Genomic DNA, 22,942 nt, shown 5'->3' on the forward strand with positions numbered 1-22,942 from the left:
CCCATGAAGAGTCATTCTATGCAGAACATGAAATTATTTGGAACAAACTGGCTAGAAATTTTGGTTAGATTATAAAATCGAAGTATTCTCAAGGATCAGAATGATGCGCTAGTTACGCATTGTCAGGCCCTATTTGAAATCGCGACAATATCACATCGCTTGCTACAGAAAGTAATTATGCTTTGGAAGATTCCGAAATGGGGCGGCTCTGACGCTTCGTCATTGTTTGTTTGACTTTTTAGTCTTTGAAGTCTCTTTGATGAGCAATACTGCCCTACCCAATAATGAACTGTTATTTTGAGTCACGACTAGCAGCTGACAAACTAGGTAGTAAATGTTATTAGCTGCCATGGTTTGAATTCGGGACGATAATGGAAGAATCAAATGTTGAATTATGAATAAATTCTGGGAATACAACTTACGATTTCAAGGCGGCGTACGATACAGTGAAACGATGTTGAGAAAAGCGATCCGTCATAATGTAGAATAAGGCTGAATGCTTGAAGATTACTTTCCAACAAAATTGCTTCGTATGACACTGGATGAGTCAGGATCAAGCGTCAAAATAATCGATGTTATATGGATTGAGGTACGGCGATGCAATCGCTAATCTATTGTTCAACATAATAGCTGGTAGAAAGCGAGAGAATTCGGACCGTGTTGACTCTGATGTGAAAATTGATGGGGTACAGTACGAGCTTGTCTACGAATTCATATTCATCAGCGGTGCTCCAAGATTACTGTGAATGTGCGCAGAAAAGGTGAAAATGACTGTTGTGAATAAAACTTTCTATGGCTTGCGTAGTCCCATAGCCTACAGAGGCGCACAAAACTTGTTTTTATACAAATCGCCGATTTTTCCGATACCTTTTTACGGTCATGAGGCATAGGTATTGAAGGTTATCGAGTGCTCGGTTTATTAGAGAAAAGAATTTTGCATTCAATACGCGGTCGCACTGTAGAAAATAGAGAATTATGCAGACACATAAACCACGTGTTGTACTAAGTATACAAGCACGCTACGAAAACACGAGTCCTATTCTCACAGTCATGTCGCTTAGTGACTAGAAGAAAATTTCTAGTCACCAGGTGACGTGACTGTAAGAATATGCTACCCGAATACTGAAAAAGAGACTCTACGTCATGGAACGTAGAACGTTCGGCCACAACGACAATGACGCTGCAAATCATTGTGGCCTATGAGAAGTTCAACATCATTTTCATCCAATTTCCTTTTACAGCAATTTAAATTTATGTTCATTTCTCGACATAAACAAAAAAAAATGAATAATGGTGGGAAATGTGGAAGAAAAGTGCACTTGAAATGGTAATTCTGCATCATTAAATCATTATTCATCGATGACATATTACTTTCTAACACTTTTATTTTACAAGCAACAACAAATTATTGCATGTTCTGAATTGGAAGTTACACTAGGGAGAGCACACCATTCGTAACTAGTTTTTCAAGAAGCTTTCATGCTAGTTTCACTACATTGCTACAATCTAAATTGTCAGATTGTTTATGTTTAGGGATAAGTGTGTAAGAAATGAACTATGATCCCACGTAGTTAACCATTTTAAAAATAAGTGTAAAACAACGCAAGGAAACATAAAAAAAAACTTTGTGTTGGTAACGACCAGCGCTGCCTTTGCGTGAAGTAAACCTACTGGACTATAAAAAGGAAGTGTATGAAAACTAAAAGAACACAAACGTAATTAATCTACACTTTATTTATAATAGATCAAATCATTAATTAACAACATATTACGAATATATGAGTAAAATAAATACATTTTATTAGTTTTTTTTTCCTTTTCCGCTCAGCCCTCGGCTGTCGAATGCGGTCAATTATTTTTTTTTTTCTGCCGACTGGTTTCTAGAAGTTAACTCGCTTTAATTTTGCTGTGACTACATTTTTTATTATCTTGTTCTATCCACTATCTGTGTGTGTGTATAGAAGTCTACATAGTTACACATAGTTTTGCTTTTTCATTCGCTTTTTATATCATTTCTTATCACTTTCTACACTACGATCTAAAACTCACGTTGAAATCCATGAATGTGTGTCCTCTATACTTGTTTCAACATTATGTTTCTGCTTATTATATTTTGTCCCGTGTTGTTCTAGCAACATAAAAAAAACTATTTATTTAAAAGATATACAGACTACCGAGTGGGAAATAATGCTTCTCGACGGGAATTGATGGACTGACTGTCGCACAAGATTCATTCGTCCGGAATTGCTTTGTCAAGCGGAACGTGGGTAAGGGGCCAAGAGGGAGCATTAGTTGACTGTTGAAGGCGAAGAAAGAAAAGGGGATTGATTTCCTACAAACGTTCCTTTGCCTGCTTGCCGATGTCGTATTGTTTTGTGTTTTTGCATTAGTTTATAAATCGTCTATATAAAAATTCGTTTGCTGGATTTTGTTGCTGTTGTGGATCTTAATGTCGGCAGATTGATTCACTGTTTGTTAGGTGTGTTGCTGCACTTTTATTTAAAACTGGTCGCTCTGAAACATGTAATTGCTTGGTAGTATTCAGCATCCAAATACTAGATTTTTTTTGTAAGTGTATATGTATGTTATTTTGTGTATCCATGTGTTTTTGCGTTTATGTAAAAATTATCATGCATATTACTAAGTCAGTTTTACTTGCTTCCTTTTCATTTTTTATTTGTTATATTTTGTAACTAGAATGTTCGTGATAATTAAAAACGACTACTTTCTTTTCTCTTGCCTCTTGTGTATCGCCATCATTTGCTTTTTCCACCGCTCGCATTTTTTTACGTTTATATCATAATGTATAAAGAACTTGTTTTGCTTTTTGTTTAATTTTCACTTGATTCCTTCACGACAGTACATTAAACGAACACTTTAGCGATTGCATCGGCACCGGCACTAGCAATATACGGTTTTGATGGATGAAATGCAACATCTAATATGCTCTCGTCAAACTTCTTGCGATGTGCCGTAATCTCCTGCACACACGTTTTGTTATCCATGTGCCACAGACGAATCGAGCAGTCGTGCGATCCCGACAGAAGATACAACCCGTGGGAGTCAATTGCCAGACTGGTCACGGCGTCCAAATGGGCCACCATTGAGTGTATTAGCGAACCGGTTGTGTTATCCCAGAAGCGAATATGTCGATCCTCATGCGCCGTTATCGTGATCGGTAGCGTCGGATGGCTAACAACTTTGTTAATATGTTTTCCTACATTACCAGTCATCTCCTGACTGGCTTCCAGTTTCACCACTTGTCTTCCTGTCTCGGTGTCGTAGATTATGCAGTGTGTACTACTGTAGGCGACCACTATTCTGTCAGTTTGATCTCGTACGAAATCGACCGATGTTGGAACACCTTCCGTTTCGGAAGTAAACGTCGTGTTCAGCTGTGGAATTTTACCTGAAGGTGTCCACAATTTGACCGTACCGTCGGCGGAACATGACACCAGACTGTTTTTCGCATGGTTCACTGCCAGACCCCATACGGCATTGGTGTGTCCGTCCAGCGTACATTTCATGACCTCGGGGTCATAGCTATCGTACGGGTCAATGTTGGAACTTGGTAAGTTCCAACAATTGATTGCGCCATCTAATCCACCTGAGTAGCACTGTTCTCCTGTAGCGGACATTGCCAAGCACAGCACCGGACCGTTATGCGAACGAAACGTGTAAAGTGGTTCGACATCGAGACTAGCTGATTTTTTGGCTGGCACGGTTTTCTGTAAATTCCACAGTTTAAGTGTGTGATCTTCAGAGGCAGTTATCAGAACTGGTTCTTGTGGGTGAAAAGCAAGGGCGCGAACTCCGTCAAAGTGCGACCGTAGCGTGTACTTGGCATTCCAGGTTTTACGGTATGGTTCTTTAGCGTTGGACACCTCGTACGTCGACTCGGCCTCATTGTTGACAGTCAGCTGCGCCAATTCGCCTAGCCCTAGTGACGAATCGACCTCTTCGTCGTTGGTGATGCCGGGTATCGTGGGATGACGTGGGATGGCGGGTTTGTTATAACCTGTGAATAACGAGATATGTTATATTTTACACATGTTGAGCACGTCGCTTGGCATAAGTTCGTTTGGCATAAGATTATTTTGCATAGCAGCAAATGACACATGCTTTCGTTTGTTTATTTGGCATAATTCTCGATTGGCATAATTTGAAATATACATGGAATTCTCTATTAGACGTTGTAGCCCAGTATGGCTGCGCCACGTCGCTTTACGTTTGGGTCTAGTTCATAGCGCCTATGTTTGAGCAATCCGGGTGAAGGAGTGGATCATAGGTTTGCTTGCGAGAGACCATGGTTCCGACGGTGGGTCGGCGGCAACATCGCCCAACGGATCCACAGTGGCTTTGCGCCGCTTCGGATCCTTGGTCTTGGTTATGTGAGCTATACGGTATATAGATTCAAATATGCTTATGTTTGAAAGCTGTATGAACCCTATCCGGACAAATGAGCAGTTAACTTATTTGGCATGCAAGAATAAAGAACTACTCATGTTTAAAAGAAGGAACTATTATATTTCTGGCAAGCTGTTGATGTCGTTGCCACGAACGAATGTTATTCCAAGGACGACGGAGCCGGTGATTTGGTCTTTTGCTCTCAGCTGACAGCAACCAGGAAATCACAGTAGCCCACGATGATGATGATGTGCTCAATACCCAGACTCTGTGACATGACATTGCGGAATCCGTTTGTTGGAATTGTAACAATAGTAAATAGTATTATAAGAATAGGGTTACCGTCCGTTCATTTGATTTTATGTTGTTTGAGTGAAAGCGGTATTCGGGTTGACATTCGGGCAAGTAGTCTATTCGGATTTTTGGCGTTCGGGTAAATAGTCAATTCTGGTTAATGACGTTCGGGTACATGGTAAATGGTTTTTGGGAGAACGAGTAAATGACTTTCGGGCGAATGCCATTCGGGTGAATGTTATAGTTGTTGCACTCAAATTCGATGTCGAATATTATACGCACGTATTCCTAATTATGCCATGCGCCAATTATGCCAACTGACCGTTATGCCAAATGAACAATATGCCAACCGAATACATGTGCAACTTGCTTGAACATTAGGCCAAACGATCCTATGCCAAATGAACTTATGCCAAACGACGTGCTCCCTTACACATGTTTAACTACGCTTAAAGAAAGTTAAAATGCACATTTTGGGCGAAATGGGACAATTACGCAGAGTTATAATTTCTAAAGAAACAGTCTTAGATTTTTAGAGTTAACGTTAAAATGGAAAGCTTTAAAAGCAATAATTATGGATGGACCTATGACAAAATCCGTTACGGAACTTATGTTTCGACAGCCGAAATCGAAAAACGTCTACACCATTTGGAATTACTGCAAACTTGATATTAAAAATCATGTCGCAAATCAGAGGTAGACACAGTTACAGGGGTTACATGGAGAAACTTCTTCTTAAGTATTCTCAATGATTGGACTGCGGTTGGACTGACCCAATCTTTCCTACTTGACCCTGGAACACAAAACAAAATGCGACACAATTATCCACCCTGCTATTTGCACATATAACGGGTAAATTAATACGTGCCAGTTCTATGAGTAGATGGCGCATTACACTGCTTAGAAACCGTCGAGGAAACCGGAAATAAACTTCAACACACAGAGACCAATATTTTAACCTGAACCACAAACGATGGCCAAATTTTTGGCTGTTATTCAGACAATGACAACTGTAAAAGCTGCGTCAAGTACCACAAAACCAACATTGAGTACCATCAATGAGTGCTTCCCACTCGTTACTCGTACCGGCAAAAGCTAGGAATAACATCTGATTGCGAACATCAAACCAATAACCAATAATAACCACGATGACGACACGGACGTGTACGAAAAAAGGTCACCGCACGCAATGGTACAAATTACATCTTGTAAAAATAAAAAAAGCACAGCTCCGCCAAGCTAACGCATCAAGCTGTATCAAATACATGTTTTGAATAAAAATGCATGACTAGTGCTACGATCACTAAAAATCCTTCCTGGCTCGTACTTACGAGACTGGGGCCAAACTTCTTAGTAGCCAGATCTACATGATTCTGTAGATAATTTTGTTGATCTCTGCGTCGAACATTTGCGTCGATTGAGTTAATCAAAATCTTTGTTATGGCTACTATTTTGAGATGTAGTTATCTGTATGCCCTTTTATGCTTTATTTATGTGTTTTGACACCACCAACTAATCCCGGTCGTTCCTACTTCCGCACACTTTTGGACAATGTCAAACAATTATCCCAAACGTAACCCTTTGTGCTCCAAATATTAAACAAACTATACGATGCAAGCAAATTTACAATTTGTTCGTTAGGGTATTGCAGAATATAACACAAAAGGACGGAGGGGAATGAGAACAAATAATAATAACTTCCCTTCCCGCAAATACTACTCACCAACAAATAAATCCCCTCCGTCAATTTTCCTGCTTTCAGTCAAATTGCTGTCCTCACCTTCTGTTAGCAGATTCAATTCATTGATTACTTCGTCTGCTTCAGCATCGACATCATCTGCAGATTGTTGAAACAAACAAATAAAATCAATTAGAGTACGTTCAGCTTCACCCATCGCTCAACCATGCCATTCCGATGCACTTACCGTCATTCATAGTAACACCTTTGGCTTTTCGCTTTGTCGTTTTCATATCCGTTTCCTCGTTCTCGCCGATCTCGTCCGACATGTCGTCATCGTCGGACATTTCGGCATCGGCCTGTGCCAGGAATTCGAAATTTGCTATGACTGCTGCCTCCGAGTCCATTATCATTGCTTCATTCATTGAAGATTGGGATTTTTTTGCCGGTGTCCGGCGACCTGGCAAACGTATGCATGCGTTGTGGTTTTTTAATCGATTTACTTTTAAGCATACATTCTTACCTTGCGACTCGCTAGCACGCTTGTTGTTTTCGCTTCCTCCATTGATATTTGGGTTGACATTCTCCTCCTGTTCGCTGTTGTTGTTTAACCCTAGTAACGAACGGACTCGGGTCGAACGAATGTCAAGAATGGTTTCGGTGTACCCAATCTCCTGTAAATACTGCCGAAGCAGTTGTCTGCCTTGCCTCCATGTTATATTGGACACGGAGCTGTACGGTACTTCGGGATCTGCAAACAGTCATGTAAATGGTTACCATCAACTGCTCATTTGAAAGCTCTTGCCGTTCAAACTCACCTGGAGCTACCTCGGTGCCGATGCCTGGATCATCCGAAGGGGGCTTAATGTCGTTCATGGGTGGATCAACGCCGTACTTTAACCGGTGGAATTTTGCCCTTTCCTGTTTCAGAGCATATTCTAACATTTTAATACGCCTAATGAGGTCGGATTTGAGAGATTCCTGACCTTTCCTTTCGCCTAATAGTACTGCGATTTTCGCCTGTAAACGAAAGAGAAAAAAGAAAACTTGATTAAAAGTGTTTTTCTAGCCGGTTGTACTACTAGGCAATTCACACTAACAGCAAACCTTGCCAAAATATATTACAATATGATGTCAGAAACAGGCGGTGCTGTTTTCGCGTAAATTACACATGCATGTTCTACCGATGATAGATAGAAGAAGATGGGGTAAAACGCACCCCCGGGGCAAAATGCACCCTTTGCTTATATCTAAAACAACTGAAAATTTCTAAAAAACGGTAACACCAGTCGGAAGTCCGCCATAGTAAACATACACTATCAAAGTTTGATAACCGTACATCAATAGCAGCTCGAGAAATAAACAAAAAACAATAACGTGCTCTTCTCATGTAATTATTGCGGCTCGTACAACAAGGATTTTCGGCTATTATAAATACTGTTTTACTATTATATTAGAGCTTTCCAGTTCTATTTATACCGTTGTTCATTATTTTGTCGCACTACATATGAAAAATCTACTAAATAATTCACTTTTTGCTAAATTTATATCTCTGCTCCATCGGGGGCAAAATGCCATCTTCGCTGATTTTGCTGGTTTTTAATCGAAAATAGTAAAATCGTTCCGAAAACCTACCAATTGCATAACCTAAGGCTATTTGATGGCGCGCTTTTGTGAAATCTCGTCAGAAAACAAAACTACTTGCTTGTTCACCGAGCATTATGCCCCGTTGTTGCGGTGCATTCTACCCCGTTGTTGTAGTGCAATAAGCCCCGTTATTGTGGTGCATTTTGCCCCGCTTATTTTCAAAAGGTGATTTTTTAAGGGGCCGTACACAAATGACGTAGCTTTTTTCAGCGATTTTTGACCCCTCCCTCCCCCCTCGTAGCATTTGGTCACAAAATTCTAACCTCCCCCTCGTAAATAACGTAGCATTTACCTACCCCCTCCCCCTCGTCCCATGCACAGCGCCCGGGTGATGAAAAAAAAATTACATGCTTTTCAATTATTTTAAATACATGTCCTTTCGAAATGTTTGACGACTTTTATCAACATTTTCATTATAACAGCAAATTACGTGCAAAATAAGCTCATTTCATCACAAATATAGTGTTGATAGTTTTGTTTTGAATTTTATATGTCAAGGGGAGCATGAAGAGAAGTTCTCTCAATCCTGTAGCTGCCAATGATTCTAAGAAACATACGTTCATCTAAATTACTAAATTTAGTTTGGTTGATTCCGAAGTGAAAATTTAATTCAGCTTCCAAACTAAGTCTACTAGTTAGCAACATTAGCTAACTAATGTAGCAAGTTAAATCCGCATACAAAATCTTTTCGTATTTTTGCGAATATTTTGAATATTCAGCAAAATTTTATTGAAATCGACAACCAAATTTTGGTGTGATAGACTATTTATGCAACCGATTTTGCGGTCGGTTGTTGTACCGGCTCTTCTATAGGCAATATAGGAGTCTGCCGATGCAATAACTGATTAAACCAGATTTACACAGATTAAATCCAGCGATTAATATGCTGACGAAAATAGTGTACCTAAGAAACCCGACTTAGTCGGTTGAATGATCGGTTGACCTCAAAGATTTCGTCGGTCTACTGTAAAATTTTGCAACTGTCAAATTTTCTATGGGGGTGTCCTTAATTTACTCCCAGCCCATTTGCTAACCATATCAATAGCGCTTGTCGTAAGATAGCACAACAGCGACCATTTCTCATGATTTGAAGTACACAATGAGAGACAGCACCACATGTCTAATAAAAACAACAAACAAGGGTTCCGTCAACGCTGAGGTGTGAAAACCGATAACTATATGTTGAATAGTGTGTTTACTAGTTGAAGCGAAAACCAGATGTAGTTTCTTCGACCAACCGCAGCAGATGAAATCAATGCGTGTCTGAATTCATCGAATTAAAAAAAACACGTTGAAACAATGAAATTGCCAAGAAATAACAGTGTAGCACTGCTAAACGATCAATTAGTTTTGGTGTTTTCGAATTAATCGCTAGGTTTAGAGGGAAAGCAGAGAACTTCGTTGATATTAACTAAGTTATATTTCCCCTTTGTGGAGAACAATTTAGGTAAACCCTATATCTAAATTAGTATGGGATATGCGTTTCGACTTCGTCTCATTAGAATCCGATACTAACTTAGTGACAAGACTCAAAGCTAGCGCCGGATTGACGCTAGCTCTAAAAAACGGAGACAAAATTTGTGTTCCTGAACAAACCCCTAGTCAAGCGTGATGTCCCCGTGATGTGTCGGAGTCTGATGAGACAAAGTCGAAGCGCAAATTCTATAACTGATTTACTGCCTGTAATCGCAAGTCGGTCCCATGTAGATAGGGAATTCCATAGAACATGGGACTAACTTACGATTATGGGCAGTTTAGTTTAGGTTTTTTTTGTTCTTCACGCGCAAAGATTGTTTCAAACATTTTTTTCCTTAATTGAGAAAAAATATTTTTACCTAAATTGTTCTCCACTAAGGTAAAATATAGCATAGTGCACCTTGCATTGACTTGTAAATCCAAACCACATGTTTCGATTTAATTAGTTCCCATCAGCTTAAAATGAGCTCCTTTTCTTGCGGGACATTACGCTTGATTAGGCGTTTGATCAGGAACACAAATTGTGTCTCCGTTTTGTTGGAGCTAGCGTTAATCCGGCGGCGCTAGCTTAGTTCTGTCACTTAGTGTCGGATCCCGAGCAAAGTCCAACATCAAAATTACAGCAAATAGACAACATATTTTGATATCAAGCATCAAATTGAAATCTTATTTTGATATCAGTTTAAACTTTTTCAGATATGGCATCATATTTTTATCTCATTTTGATGTGCTTACATTTTTAGAAAAATATGTTTGTTTCTATTTCTTTGACAAACATCAAATTGATTCCTTATTTTGTTATCAATGAAATATTTCACCATCTCAAGAAGTTTTCAATTTGCTTTCACTGATAGCATAAATAGTTTTCTGTTTGATGTCATAGTGCAATTTTTCTGCTTTCAATTTTGATCTTTTAACCGTTAAAACGACCAAAATGATAACAACCTGAGCAATTATTCCCTACTACATTACAACATCAAGTTTAGTTCTCAATTTGTTATCAGACTCTGCTCGGGATTCTAATGAGAAAAGGTCGAAACACAAATTCCATAACTAACTTGTTGATATTTCCGCTTACTTCATATAGTTTCTCGCGGATTTTTGCATCTTCACTACATCTAAGACTGAATTCATCAAAATGTGATTGTGTAAAATTACGAAAATACCCTTTGATCATGAGAAATGGATATTGATGGCAAAAAACGTGTGTGGAGCGTTTAAGTGTCATTTACACGATCCGTCAGTCTTTGTCACCTTAACAGCAAGTCAACAAGACGCCAAAATTAATTACTTGCAGTTCGCATGAAAACGTTTCAACACAACATCTAAAGCACGGAACGATTTGACGTACGCTGCAAGTGAATGCGCACACAAAAATGCATGTTAAATCATTATATAAATCGATGGACAATGTCGTTAATTATTCCATCGAGTTTGGAAATCTTAAATCAAAATTGTTATTATTATTATTGACAACTAAAATTCGTATTGACAACTAAATTTAACCTTGGTTGAATGCCGATTGGTAGAATGAGTAATTATACCGAATGCCACACTATTTGTCTGAATAATCCATAAAAATACGAATTTATTAATTACTCATGTGATTTTTCTGCCTTGAGTTGAATACTTGTTATTTATTCTTATATTTACAATATTTGTAGTTAATAAATTTCCCTTCTTTTTAACATGAGCTTTCCTTTATTATCCGACTTATTATGTGCAAAAAAAAATCGTGCAATATTTTTCTTGGAGATTGATAAGTCTTATTTCAGTTTTGAGAGAGAACGGGAGTATTGATAGACGACATGTAGATGAAATTGTTGATTTTTTTCAATATTTCAGCTGAATACACTGAATCTCTTTTTCAAATACTTTAAAGTTATATTACTCGTTATATATGAATGACCAATAAACATCCATTTCTGAAAAAAAAATACGAATAGGATTTCTATATTCGTCGAAATTGTTCCAATTGTCAAAACACAACTTTCATGACCGCATATTTTTTTTATATCAAGAATTTTGACTTTCTTTGAGGAACAATAGTTCTTTCAACTATAACTTTAACTCTTCTAGACAACGATAAATTTCTTCAGTTTTACCGTTTTCGCTCGACCATCAACCGTTTTTCTGTGAGAAAAAAGGTGCCTCATAAAGTATGCCATTATTTGAAGTCCAGATAAAAATATATTTAGGTTGTCGTACCAAAAGTTTACCTTAATTAAATATTTTCGTTATCGTATACAATACATAACATGGCGCAACATAATAAAGAAATTGACACACTCTTCAAGAGTGATCTACGAAAGGCTGTAGATCTGATCAAATACAGCACCAAATCTCATTTGATCAATTTGATATACCCTCAAGATTTTTAGCAAGAAACTATTTATTGGGACTTTCGGCACTTAAAACTTATCTACGCTGTCATTTTTCTACCGATTTTCAAACTGTCAATTTTTCTGAAAGGAAGAGAATAGACCTTTTCAACCGTATGCTGTGTTGTTTTTTGTTAAAAATACTGTGCGGTTTTGAGACAATATAAAAATAATCATTACATAGGATTTTTTCATAAAAATATGTACATAGCTTAACGTTTTTATAACGAAGCGTCCTTGCTTCAATAAAAATTTAGAGAACATTCTGCATCTGATGACCGTTTATTGTCAAAATCGGCTGAAAAGTGCCCGCGTTTTTCAATTAGAAACCTAAATTGGAAAGTTGCTCGCATGTTTTTTTTAAGAAGGCGGTCTCACATAATTTCAAGAAACGATTTTGTTTGCTTGATCACGTATACATTCAAAAGTATATGTGTGAATTTTGAAGTTAAATCCAACATTTATATCTTTCACTCAATACTCGGCGACACAGTAGAAAAAAGACTGATAAAACACTGCAGACTACAATAAGCTTTGAATTAAACATGAATGCCGGAAAAGAGACTATTTAAAATAATGGTCAGTGGGTAACCTGGATAAAGTCGATGAGATGCACACGAGGCGAGCATACAAGGACATACAGGACTCGAGAGTGCACAGGGGATCCACTACATACAGAAGCTGGACAAAACCTCAAAAAAAGTTTAAAATGACTGAAAATATCATCTGAGGGTAATTTTGGTGTGCTGAACTCGATTTCGATTAAATTAGGACGCTAAAATGATAATTAGACAGCCTAGGGTAGTTCAAGTTTTTTTTTAATTCCGCAGAAGTGAATTTTTTGAACAGACTTCGTAAGTGAATAGAAACATTTTCATTTCCTAAGGTCCTTAGTGACGATTTAGCTAGAGTGGTTTCAATTTATCGAAATCTGGTGAATAAAAAATGATGTAATTTTATACATTTGTTTGTAGATCTTCAGTCCAATCTAAAAAAATCATCCCTTCATAGTTCTTTAAGAGATAATCCTCATGTACTAATTTATGAACGTATGCGTTTAGAATAGTTATAAAAGATAGCATGGTGTTTGATAGAATGCCTTTAATTCTTGTTTTATTGGTTTATTTATTTACAGCTATCGCCAAAGCTGTTAAAAGATGACACGTTTATTTGATTTTGATGAAGATCTCAAATCACGCCGTGCTATGCTCTAGTCACAGTTGCTCATACGATGCATACTGCAGCTAAGCCGCCCAATACTTTCCATTGATTTTCAATTCCAATGATGATATGAATATCCCTATGGGTCTGACTTGGTTTTTCGTGCAAAAATATCTTGAGTATACATTGCATTGTTTGTGTGTGCTATGAAATAGAGACGTGGGCGTTTTTGCAGGAAACTCTCGTCAATTTGGAAGTGAATAGAATTATAGTTGCAGTTAGTTTGCATCGTTGGCTTCTATTTATTTGAATTTTCATATACTGACGATAACTGAAAATGTAGAAACACGAGCCATAGTTGCAAGACGGATAAGGCATACTTAAATTTGTATCAAGGAAATCGACCCAAACCCTTCGTTTACAAGCAGTGTTCTGAAAAAGAAATCCACCGGTGAATAATAATGCAAAACTTCATGAAACCAAAAATACCATGCGTCTCCATGAAACAACTAATTTTACAAATGAACAAATATCAACCTTCGTCGCAAAGCGGCGCAAGATGACACTATGATTTTTGAAAACTCGAATTCTACGTCAGTTGTACTAGATGAAATCCTTCAACACGCTTTTACCGATAAAGCGATGACATTCTGAATGTAAATAAGTCCGCTACAAAATACTTATATTGATTCCATTGGTAACTTTTTGAATATTCATTATCTCTCGAATCGAAATACACCATTGAATTCCTGAGATCATTTTCTATTAGAAACGCCTATATGTGTTGTTAAATTATCATTGTAGTACCTAGCGAGATGAATTAGAATGAACAAAAACTTTTTGTTACGCAAATTCTTGCCGATTTTCAAGACCTTGTACGGTTCAACAAAATGTAGCACTTAGATTTTTCAATCGAATGACTAAAAAATTTGGCAAATACAGCTTTAGGTATGGTACATTGAGGAAAAAAAATAAAAGGTATAAAAATCGAAAATTAATTTTGGGGGTTTTGTCCAGCTCGGCCCCACTGTGGAGTGGTAGCCTAAGATTAAGTAACCGAGAAATTTACTTTCCACCCATAAAGTCCTCTTCGCCAGTCCTCAATCGTCTTGTACAGAGATTGATCATTACAAATTATCCATATTCGTTCAATACTCTTCTATACTGGAGGTGTGTAATGTGCTCTCGGAAAACTGATTCACAAATAGATGACGGCTATTATATCGACGATAACCCACTCTATCAGTTGTGGAAAATGATGAACTTGTTGATTACGTCAACGTTGTGTAAGAAATATTTTTATGCTTTTTATTTGCACGCGACCTTCTACAAAATTACGCGGAGAAGCACAATTTCTTGTGGTGGTGTCATGCTGCCTGTGTGGTACAATAACGGGACAGCTTAAGAAACTCAGTGACAGATTTTGACAGTTGATGACTTCTGACAACACCGTAAACTATTGGTTTCACTTGCACTTTCGGATCATTCTTCGTGAATGCCAAAACCTGTTGAGCAAAACACAAACAAAAATCAACTGAAAACAAAGCTTCACTGGCAGCGAAGTGTGGACCTGTGCTTTCCGACTGCAGAAAAGAGTGGTGAGCGTAAAAGTTGTGGATAACCACAACATCAGCCCCGCTACTCCAGGTGGATTTGAATGGATTGTGTGAGCAATTAAGTTACCTCTGCTGTGGATAACCGGTAGAGCACGAGTAACTGGAGCGACTAGTGCCAACCAATTGCGTTATGCATGCCGTCATACTTATAAATATAAGCAATGTTTTGGATTATATGTGAGTGCAATGGCCTTTAAACAGTGCAGGATATTTCAGTTTATTATTTTTTGTTCTATTTTTGTGTGTAGGGTGGTCTTTTTTTGTGTGTGTATGATCCCATATTCATACTAATTATTAATGGTACCACACTATTTTATTCTGTCCTCAATAATCAATGAGCAACATTTGAGTCGGTAAAATCATTGCCTTACTCCTAGGAAGTAATAATTATTGAAACAAATCTGGCTTGATAATTAATCAGAACACCATAAACTAGACCCCCTAGACTGGATTAGCACGTTTTTATAAAATGGATAAAACATTTATTTCTGGGACATAGCATAGGGTTTCAACATGCGACCCAATTGGGGAAAAGCCTCACAAACAAGATTCATCTGGTAGTTTTGAACACCTAAACATTCGGGATGTGATATCCTTAAAACCTGTAACAAATAACTCTTATTAAAGTTTACCGATTAAATTCACATTTTTTAAATTTTTACTGTTTATGTTTACAACCTGTAGTTCATTTTTAGTTAATTTTTAAACATAACTTTTTGCAATGGGAATTCCATTTCTATTAAACCTTTGTTGCTCTCTTAACTACCGTGCATTCTAATTATTTCCAAATCTAAACAAGTTTTTTTATTCCTCTAAATTACTAAATAAAATATGTTTTCAAGATCACAATGCCTCATTGTGGCGAATCCTGGATCAATGCATACTCTTCGATCTGAAACCGTGGTGCTTATGAAAATCACAGATAAACGGATATAACACTCGCAAACAATGCTTCGCTTAATTAACCGGTCATTTTAAATATAGTTTTAGTTGGGAATGTGTTCGCATGGACGTTGCAAGATGACGTCATCTGAGGAAAAATGCTCGAAAAAATTAAAGCTCAGCCAGCTTGTTAACATGGTGTTAAAATTTAAAAGCGATTCGAAACAAGTTTCTTGTACTGGGTGAAATTAAAAATATTCCAAATAAACACAAGCTCTCTGAGCTGTCAGAAAAGTGAGGTTAAACATTTTCATGCAATGTTCTATTTACGTTAATGCAGCCATTAACATATGCACAAGTAGACCCATAGCGAAAAATGGCTCCCACGCCCGAGGAATAACCGACAAGCAAATAAGTGGACCGTGTATAAAAGAGGGACATACTCTATCTCATTTCAAGTACCCTTGAAGGTGGTCGCAACCAACTCTTATGTCAATTTGCAATGTAAGGCTTATTCGTGACGAAATCTGGACGCCTAAAATACATTCAAATATTCAACCAAAAATAGAAAATATTTTTCAGTGCTATGGACGTATGTCTGTTCTATCTAAAACTACATAATTTGTTGACATGTTAACCCGATCAGAATGACATAACAAGATTATGACAGAATACAATTTTCGTAACAGATTATGTTATAAATTTGGTCTCGTTAGTAGTTAAAATAACAGAAAATTATAACAAGTAACAACGCGAGATATACTTTTGAATTTTTTTTGTTGTGTTTCTGGTCGGGAAGGGGGTTTTCTACTCGCGAGGCCCATAATTTTAGAAACTTTTTTATTTTGAAGATACATGTTTTCACTTTTCAATTTTACTTTTGAAGACAAAAAAAAATCTCTCGCGACCTTGACTCTTCATTGATGACATTGATGTTGAAACTGCATGGGCCCCGCTTAAGTAAAGTTGTGGCAAATTGGGTAATCTGTAAGCAGAAAACTCATATTTTTTTATAATCATAGTCACGTTGGATATGTTTAGACGAAAGGAAATTCTTTTATTTTATAATTTGTAAAAGTTATGTAACGATTTGTGAAAATTTCCAATATTTACGTTATTTTTTGTCCCATTAGGGGTCATAAAAACTGAACAAATTGGTATTTTGCAAATCCCTCTCGACCAAACATAGCGATATGTTTTCTGAACAATTGGAGAAAAAAGTATTGAAATCGAACCAGTACTTCCATGAAAAGTCTTACTTGACCGCTAAAAAACACTACTTTTGGGAAAACGCGTTTAAAGATAAAGTACGGTGTATAACTCGATAGTAATAACTTACTAAACAATCTATTATACCGGGTCCACAGAGCTCACCCTCCTCATCACGAAAATGTTCTTGGTTTTGCACATTTTTCTCTCTCTGTTGAATTCGGGCCTGTTTTTCCGTGACACCCATTTTGGTTCAGAACGAGTTATACCTCCATAGCTTGCAAGATCGCTGAAAATCGTTGGTTGAAGATACTGACTGCCAAATAAGTCACAACATTAACCACCTGCTTGCCAGAATTTGTGTGTTTTGGCGCTAAGAACAGATTTTACTATTCAGAGACTCATTAATGTTTTGGGTGTGAGTTCCTGAGTATCTTTCTAATAAATCATTAGATGATAGACTTTCGTAGGTCCTGCCATGTTCGAAAGTTTCTAAAGTTCCTTTTACTTCAGCTTGACGATACTTGCACCAACTGTCCTCGCCGGGTAAACACTTTGAGTATTGAGGATTTTCGTTCGATGACGAGCAGTGTTCGAGGGAAGCCCAGACTGCATTTCGCATATGTTCTACAGAATGCGAGTATCTCCGAATCGCCGGCCCATAAAATTTTGTTAGCTGGCCGATTGATTTGTCCGTCAACTTTCCCTTTCCTTTCCCACCGATACCTTTGTTTTCTTTCTTCAGTTTTCGTAATCGCGTTCCCATACGCTTCTCAACATGTCCGACGCATTCTTTCTTCCGTACGATAATCTCGTCCCACAAAAGCAAGAAACCATTCACAGACGCTCACATATACATAAACCGTAAAGAATCGACCGGTGAATTCTTGAAACAATGATTTTTCCATAGACAAGCGTCATCGTACCGCGTTTTGCATCCAGAAATGGCCGGAGATGGGTACCTTTCGGTTCCCAGAAACATGCCAAGGAATATGATTTTCACCAAATCCTTTCTGTGACGTGTTCTCAGATACATATAGATTGAAATCAGACAAAGAAAAAAAATCGATTTTTTGAAACCGTGAGAGTAGAAGACCCCATTAATGCTTTTGAAAAGTGCGTTATGTCGTGTGAACTGTTTGGAATTATTTTGTGTTTAACTAGTGCTGATTTGGGTGGTACTAGTTTAGATACATCGTCTAACTAGACACCCAGATGATGCTAGTTACTGACGAGATGAATTCGCAACACGAAAAACCCCAATTTTAATACGGATGTCAAAATTCTTGGGATTGCCTCAGAGATTGCTAATAATCGTCATGGGACTATCTGATAATTTGACCCCGGAACGGCGTTTTGGACTAATGACTATCTTCAGACGAAGAACAGAGGCAGCCAACGTGCGGGATTCAGAAGTATGAAAGCAGTGCGTTTTCTAATGCCGCTATGGACTAGCACTGAATACGAGTGCAACTGAATTGCGCTTAGAATTAACTCGATAGCTGTTTCATGAGAGAATCTGAATAAAACAAATTTGTGCCATTGAGGAGTAATTGATTACAGATCCCAAAGTTGGTCATTAGAGTGACAGGAAAAAAATGACCTCTATCGGCCTACACCTGAGTCGATTCCTAGTCTTGCCAGGAGTACTAGCTCCAAATTTGAAGCAAATCGGACAAGTCTAGCTACCGGACCAACGTGCCTGAAGTTTGCATGGGATTTGTCGACAATTTACATGGAGAAAACTCACTAGCTCGCATTTTCGTCGCTAGGTGGCGCTGTATGCATCGTATTATAACTGTAAGTGAAAATAAGAAAGATAATTTAATTGTCTACAACTTTGCCGAAGAGTGCTAGTGAATCCGGCTTTGTTAAAAGAAGTTATTGAACTTATAACCGAGTTATGTCTGAGTCAGTTTTGCATGGGGCTTAGCAGTGCATGGTTGTGTATCAGTACTCGATTCGCACAAACTAAACATTTTTGTGAAATAATCGTTAGGTTTAGCTCAAAAATATGTTCAGATAAGTTATAGTAATTAATACGAGTCATGCTTTGAACCCGCCTTGTTCAGCATATCATGGACTACACTTCTATCTAATTGTTGGCATACTGCAGGAATAATTGCAGTCTGTAGAATTGAAAATGCAAAAAAGTAGGTTTTCCCATACTAATTTCCATACAAATTTCAAACGCAATGCGCTACACCGGGTCAAAACCAATCGACCCAAAATTTTGCACAGTTATTTGGGACCCCAAAAGGAACCAAAAAAGTGTTGTGCTCGGTTGATGTGGTTATGATTACGTTTTTCCACATAACAATGCCTCACCCTAATAATAACTTTGGAATGTTCTATCGGGGATTCTAAAACATTTTTTTTTTTCATTCAATGATAATCATTTTTTTAGGTAAAACATGATGATGAGTTATGTTCTATAAAAGACCATGCGGGAAATTTGTTTGGCCTAGAGAGGTCCAAAGGCTAGAAACACACCAGTGTAAGTCCGGGTATGTAATGTCCTATGTTTTGAATGACCAAACCGGCCTCCAAATTAGTTCTTGTGAGGCCCAGTAGGGGAATTATGGTTAAAACCGACACCTTAAGCTTAACACTTTTTCTAAGTTGCCACAAAACCAATAAAATTATAATTTTAATGCACAATTCTTCTTCAGAAAATTTTTAACAAGGCTTAATTTTTCCAGCGCTTCGAAAAATTAATTTCATTAAAAATTATTGGTTGTAAAACTTGGAAAACAAAGTGACTTTTTGTAGGCACTGCGGGTAAAACCGACACCCTATAGGGGTAAGATCGACACCCCCTTTAATTTATTTTCTCTCCACTTTATTAAAATCTTTATCTTTATTAAAAATTAGATATATGCGTGATTAATAAAGTGTGAGTATGTATGATGCAAAATATGTGCTTTTTATTGCTTCATCATGTAGTGAGGGGAAGAAAGTTCGAAAGCGTAGTACTATAAAAAAGAGTATTTTATGCTATAGGATTATTTATTGATATGAGTATTTCCAAATAATCCTTGCGCACATCATTGCAACTTCCAGTGTCATTTTATTTCGTAAGAGAAGATTTGCAAGCGTTCTACGTTCTGCTAATTGGATTCATTCACTTATAAGTGACACACACACATTTTTTAGTAAAACTATCTTTTTCAGATTTGATTTTTCGGACTCTGATTATCAACGATCTATTGGGGTATACATAATATCATTGTCTCATTGTGATAAAGTTCGTCTATGACAAACCAAGAAAACACTAGAAATTCGGTTTGATGAGCTTTTTGGAGAAATAGCAAAAGCTTCGATAGAATTAGATAAGCAAATATTCTAATTTTTGATTTTAAAAGAGACTTATAAGAAATAAACACAATAAAAGTATTTCTGTGTATTTCAGCTATTACTATAGTGTGCTAATAGTGTAATTGAAATGTCACAAAGATCACCAGCCTTTTGTAATGAATCGCAAGTAAACACAACCATCTTAACAGTGTGTCGGTTTTACCCTAACCAAAGGGTGTCGGTTTTACCCCAACAGCGCACATTTTTTATAAAAGCAATTAAAAATATTGAATTTCTCAAACTCGTCTTCAATGCATCTAATTGATCATAGGAAAGGCCGATAATAATAGGTACTGAAAAATGGGGTGATTTGAAAAGCTTTTGTTCGGTTAAAACCTTAAAATCTACCAACGAAATTTTACATCCAGACGAGTATGAACGCTGCTGTCGTATGTTTTGTTTATTTTTCTGACATTCGGCGCACTAACGTAAATCCAATTTTTATTCAAATGCTCTACATAAACGTACTAATAATAATGTATCATTATGAAATGAATAAAAATTTGATTTCTAGGCAAAGTTGTGGGGTGTCGGTTTTACCCACAGTGTCGGTTTTTCCCACAATTCCCCTAGATGGTTTTCACACTTCAATGTTAAGATTAGAGATTTGAAGAAAATGTCAGTATTTGGGTTCGTTGGACCTGGTCAATGTGTTAAACTGGCAATGTGATATGTTTCAAAGTAGCCTTGAATATATTACTCATATAAATTTTCACCCAGCCATTTGAGGCAATGTATTGAACAAAGATCGCAGATGCTGCTCTAACCAACACTTTCGAATGGGTAGAAGTGAAACTCGTGAAGACACAGAGAGAGAAAGACTTCGTTAATAACGAGAGACAATTTACCGTTTATCAATCAGCTGATATTCGATTCTACGCGACAAAGAGAAAAATTCGCTTGAGAATTTTCTTTATTGATAACCCATAAACCTCCCAGAAATGGAACAATTTAGACATAAATAAGAGGCAAGCCATTTTCCCTTGCTTTTCACTTTTATCTACGACCACAGAACCATCGGCACACAAATCGTCACCGACCGACTGGTTTCCCAAAATGAAACGGTTATTTTCAACCAGCCGTTCTTTGCGGGGTAGCCAGGGTAGACATGGTCGCTTGGGGGAGAGCACGAGAGAAAAGCACAACCGCCCGAATTACAGCGCGTGGGCGAAACTTCTGCCACTCTTCTAAATTTATCCTTTATACTCTTTGTACCTGCTCCCTAACCGACGCCCGCTGTTTAGTATTACACGTATAATGACCGACTGGATTTCAATATCATGGCCGTGACTCACGGCACCGGCAGTGCGACGTGATTTAGCGGAACAAGTGAATGTATATTTAGTACCAATATGAGAAGGTTAGAATGATTGAGAGATGGAAGAGCTGTTGAGTTCTGGCAACCTCTTTTGGTGAACGACGCTTCAGTGTCAGGGTTTCTTTTTTCGATGAGGAAAAAATAAATGTCTGTTTATACTATTGTTTTTGGGAAGATGGTCTATAACACCAAGAGAATAAAAACAATCTTCGTTTGAAACTGGTCAACTAAAAATCATGTGAAAATTGACAACTCAAGAATACTTCCTGGCACGATGAAGGTTATATAAATTTAATCACATAAATGTGTATTAATCGTTTCTAATGAAACGAATAAATCTACACGTAAGTATACACTTTTACACGCAGTATTTCTCTTGGAACAAGTTTAAATAAATGAGGTTAGGAAAAAAACTGTTCGAAAAAGCGCACAATGAAGCAATCTACAATTTTATGCACCAATGAGTATCAGTTTGTTTATCGAACGAAAGGGCTACACTAGTTGTGATGGATGCACTTTTTCCGCCTCAATCACAACTCCATGGTTGAATAGCAGTGCGTCTGAGTACGGTCTACGGATGAACAGACATGCAGGCTAGGTGAGTAATGGCTAACTAGACGTAAATGGGGTACTGAAACCAAGTAGGATTGATTTGACTATGTTGATCATATACGCAGAGAGTGTCGCACAATTCTCCTAACAACTCGTCAGAAATCGATGAATTGTCCATAAATTAGAATCAATATATTTGCTTCGCTTCCAAGAAATGGAACAAAAATTAAGCTTAATAATAAACCAAGAAAATGAAAATAAAATGAAAAAACAATTCTAAAACTGGCACAAAACATATGATAAACTCGCATTTGAGCAATGCTAATCATCACGTCGAGTGCCTCCACCATTTTGCGTTGAACAGAGATAGTCGATGTTGCCACAAGCTTTAGGATCCTGTGGTTGGGATGATAATTTGAACATGGCGAAAATAGGCTCAAAACCCTACCTGTTGATCATTTCAACAATGACGTCTAGCGTCTTTCAACTTATTTTTTGATAAATTGCTCTTGCATGATTGGTGATAACGACGGTAATTAATCATTTTATTATAAGCATCTTTTGATTGTTACCCATGAACAGTGGTTCAGTTTGATAGAGGATAGCTTCACTAACTTGGTCGGTTCTCGAAGTTTTTGGTGGATTGGTGGGATCCTGAAGGTCGAATGGACGGTTCACGATTTGATTGGTCTCTCTAGGTTGGCGTTTGTTTACTCAGATTGTTTGATTCGTTCGAGTAATGTACCCAGCTGATTCAGGTAGGATCGTTATTTGAGCTGGGCGATTTCGGACAGTGTTGAGATTTGTAGCGCTTGAGAGAAGTGATTAGTAACTTTCGTGAATGAACATTTTCGATCGTTAAGGCGTGAACACAATCACTGTGGTTACGACACTACAAGGCGTTTTTAACCAATGCCATTGCTTGTGTGGAACCATACAACTAACTGCAGGTGCGGCTGTTTGC

At 37.5% G+C, this 22,942-nt stretch overlaps 1 protein-coding gene across 7 annotated transcripts in view; it reads right to left on the bottom strand.

Annotated features, from left to right (window-relative positions):
* Positions 1-1,716: 1,716 nt before the first annotated feature.
* The window catches only part of LOC131682554 (striatin-3), a 58,471-nt gene continuing 37,245 nt past the window's right edge, over positions 1,717-22,942 (bottom strand). For 5 of the 7 annotated variants that reach the window (XM_058964118.1, XM_058964116.1, XM_058964120.1 and 2 more), the window contains exons 3-7: positions 7,198-7,399; positions 6,903-7,130; positions 6,627-6,839; positions 6,425-6,538; positions 1,717-4,018 (exon numbers count right to left, since the gene is read on the bottom strand). In XM_058964118.1, the coding sequence (XP_058820101.1) occupies positions 2,865-4,018; positions 6,425-6,538; positions 6,627-6,839; positions 6,903-7,130; positions 7,198-7,399 (1,911 nt within the window). In that variant the 3' untranslated portion in view covers positions 1,717-2,864. The remainder of the gene's footprint in view (positions 4,019-6,424; positions 6,539-6,626; positions 6,840-6,902; positions 7,131-7,197; positions 7,400-22,942) is intronic. The other 2 variants (XM_058964123.1, XM_058964122.1) reach the window with 2 other exon arrangements.

This window comes from Topomyia yanbarensis, chromosome 2 (genome assembly GCF_030247195.1).
Source record: "Topomyia yanbarensis strain Yona2022 chromosome 2, ASM3024719v1, whole genome shotgun sequence".
Taxonomy (NCBI): Eukaryota; Metazoa; Arthropoda; class Insecta; order Diptera; family Culicidae; genus Topomyia; species Topomyia yanbarensis.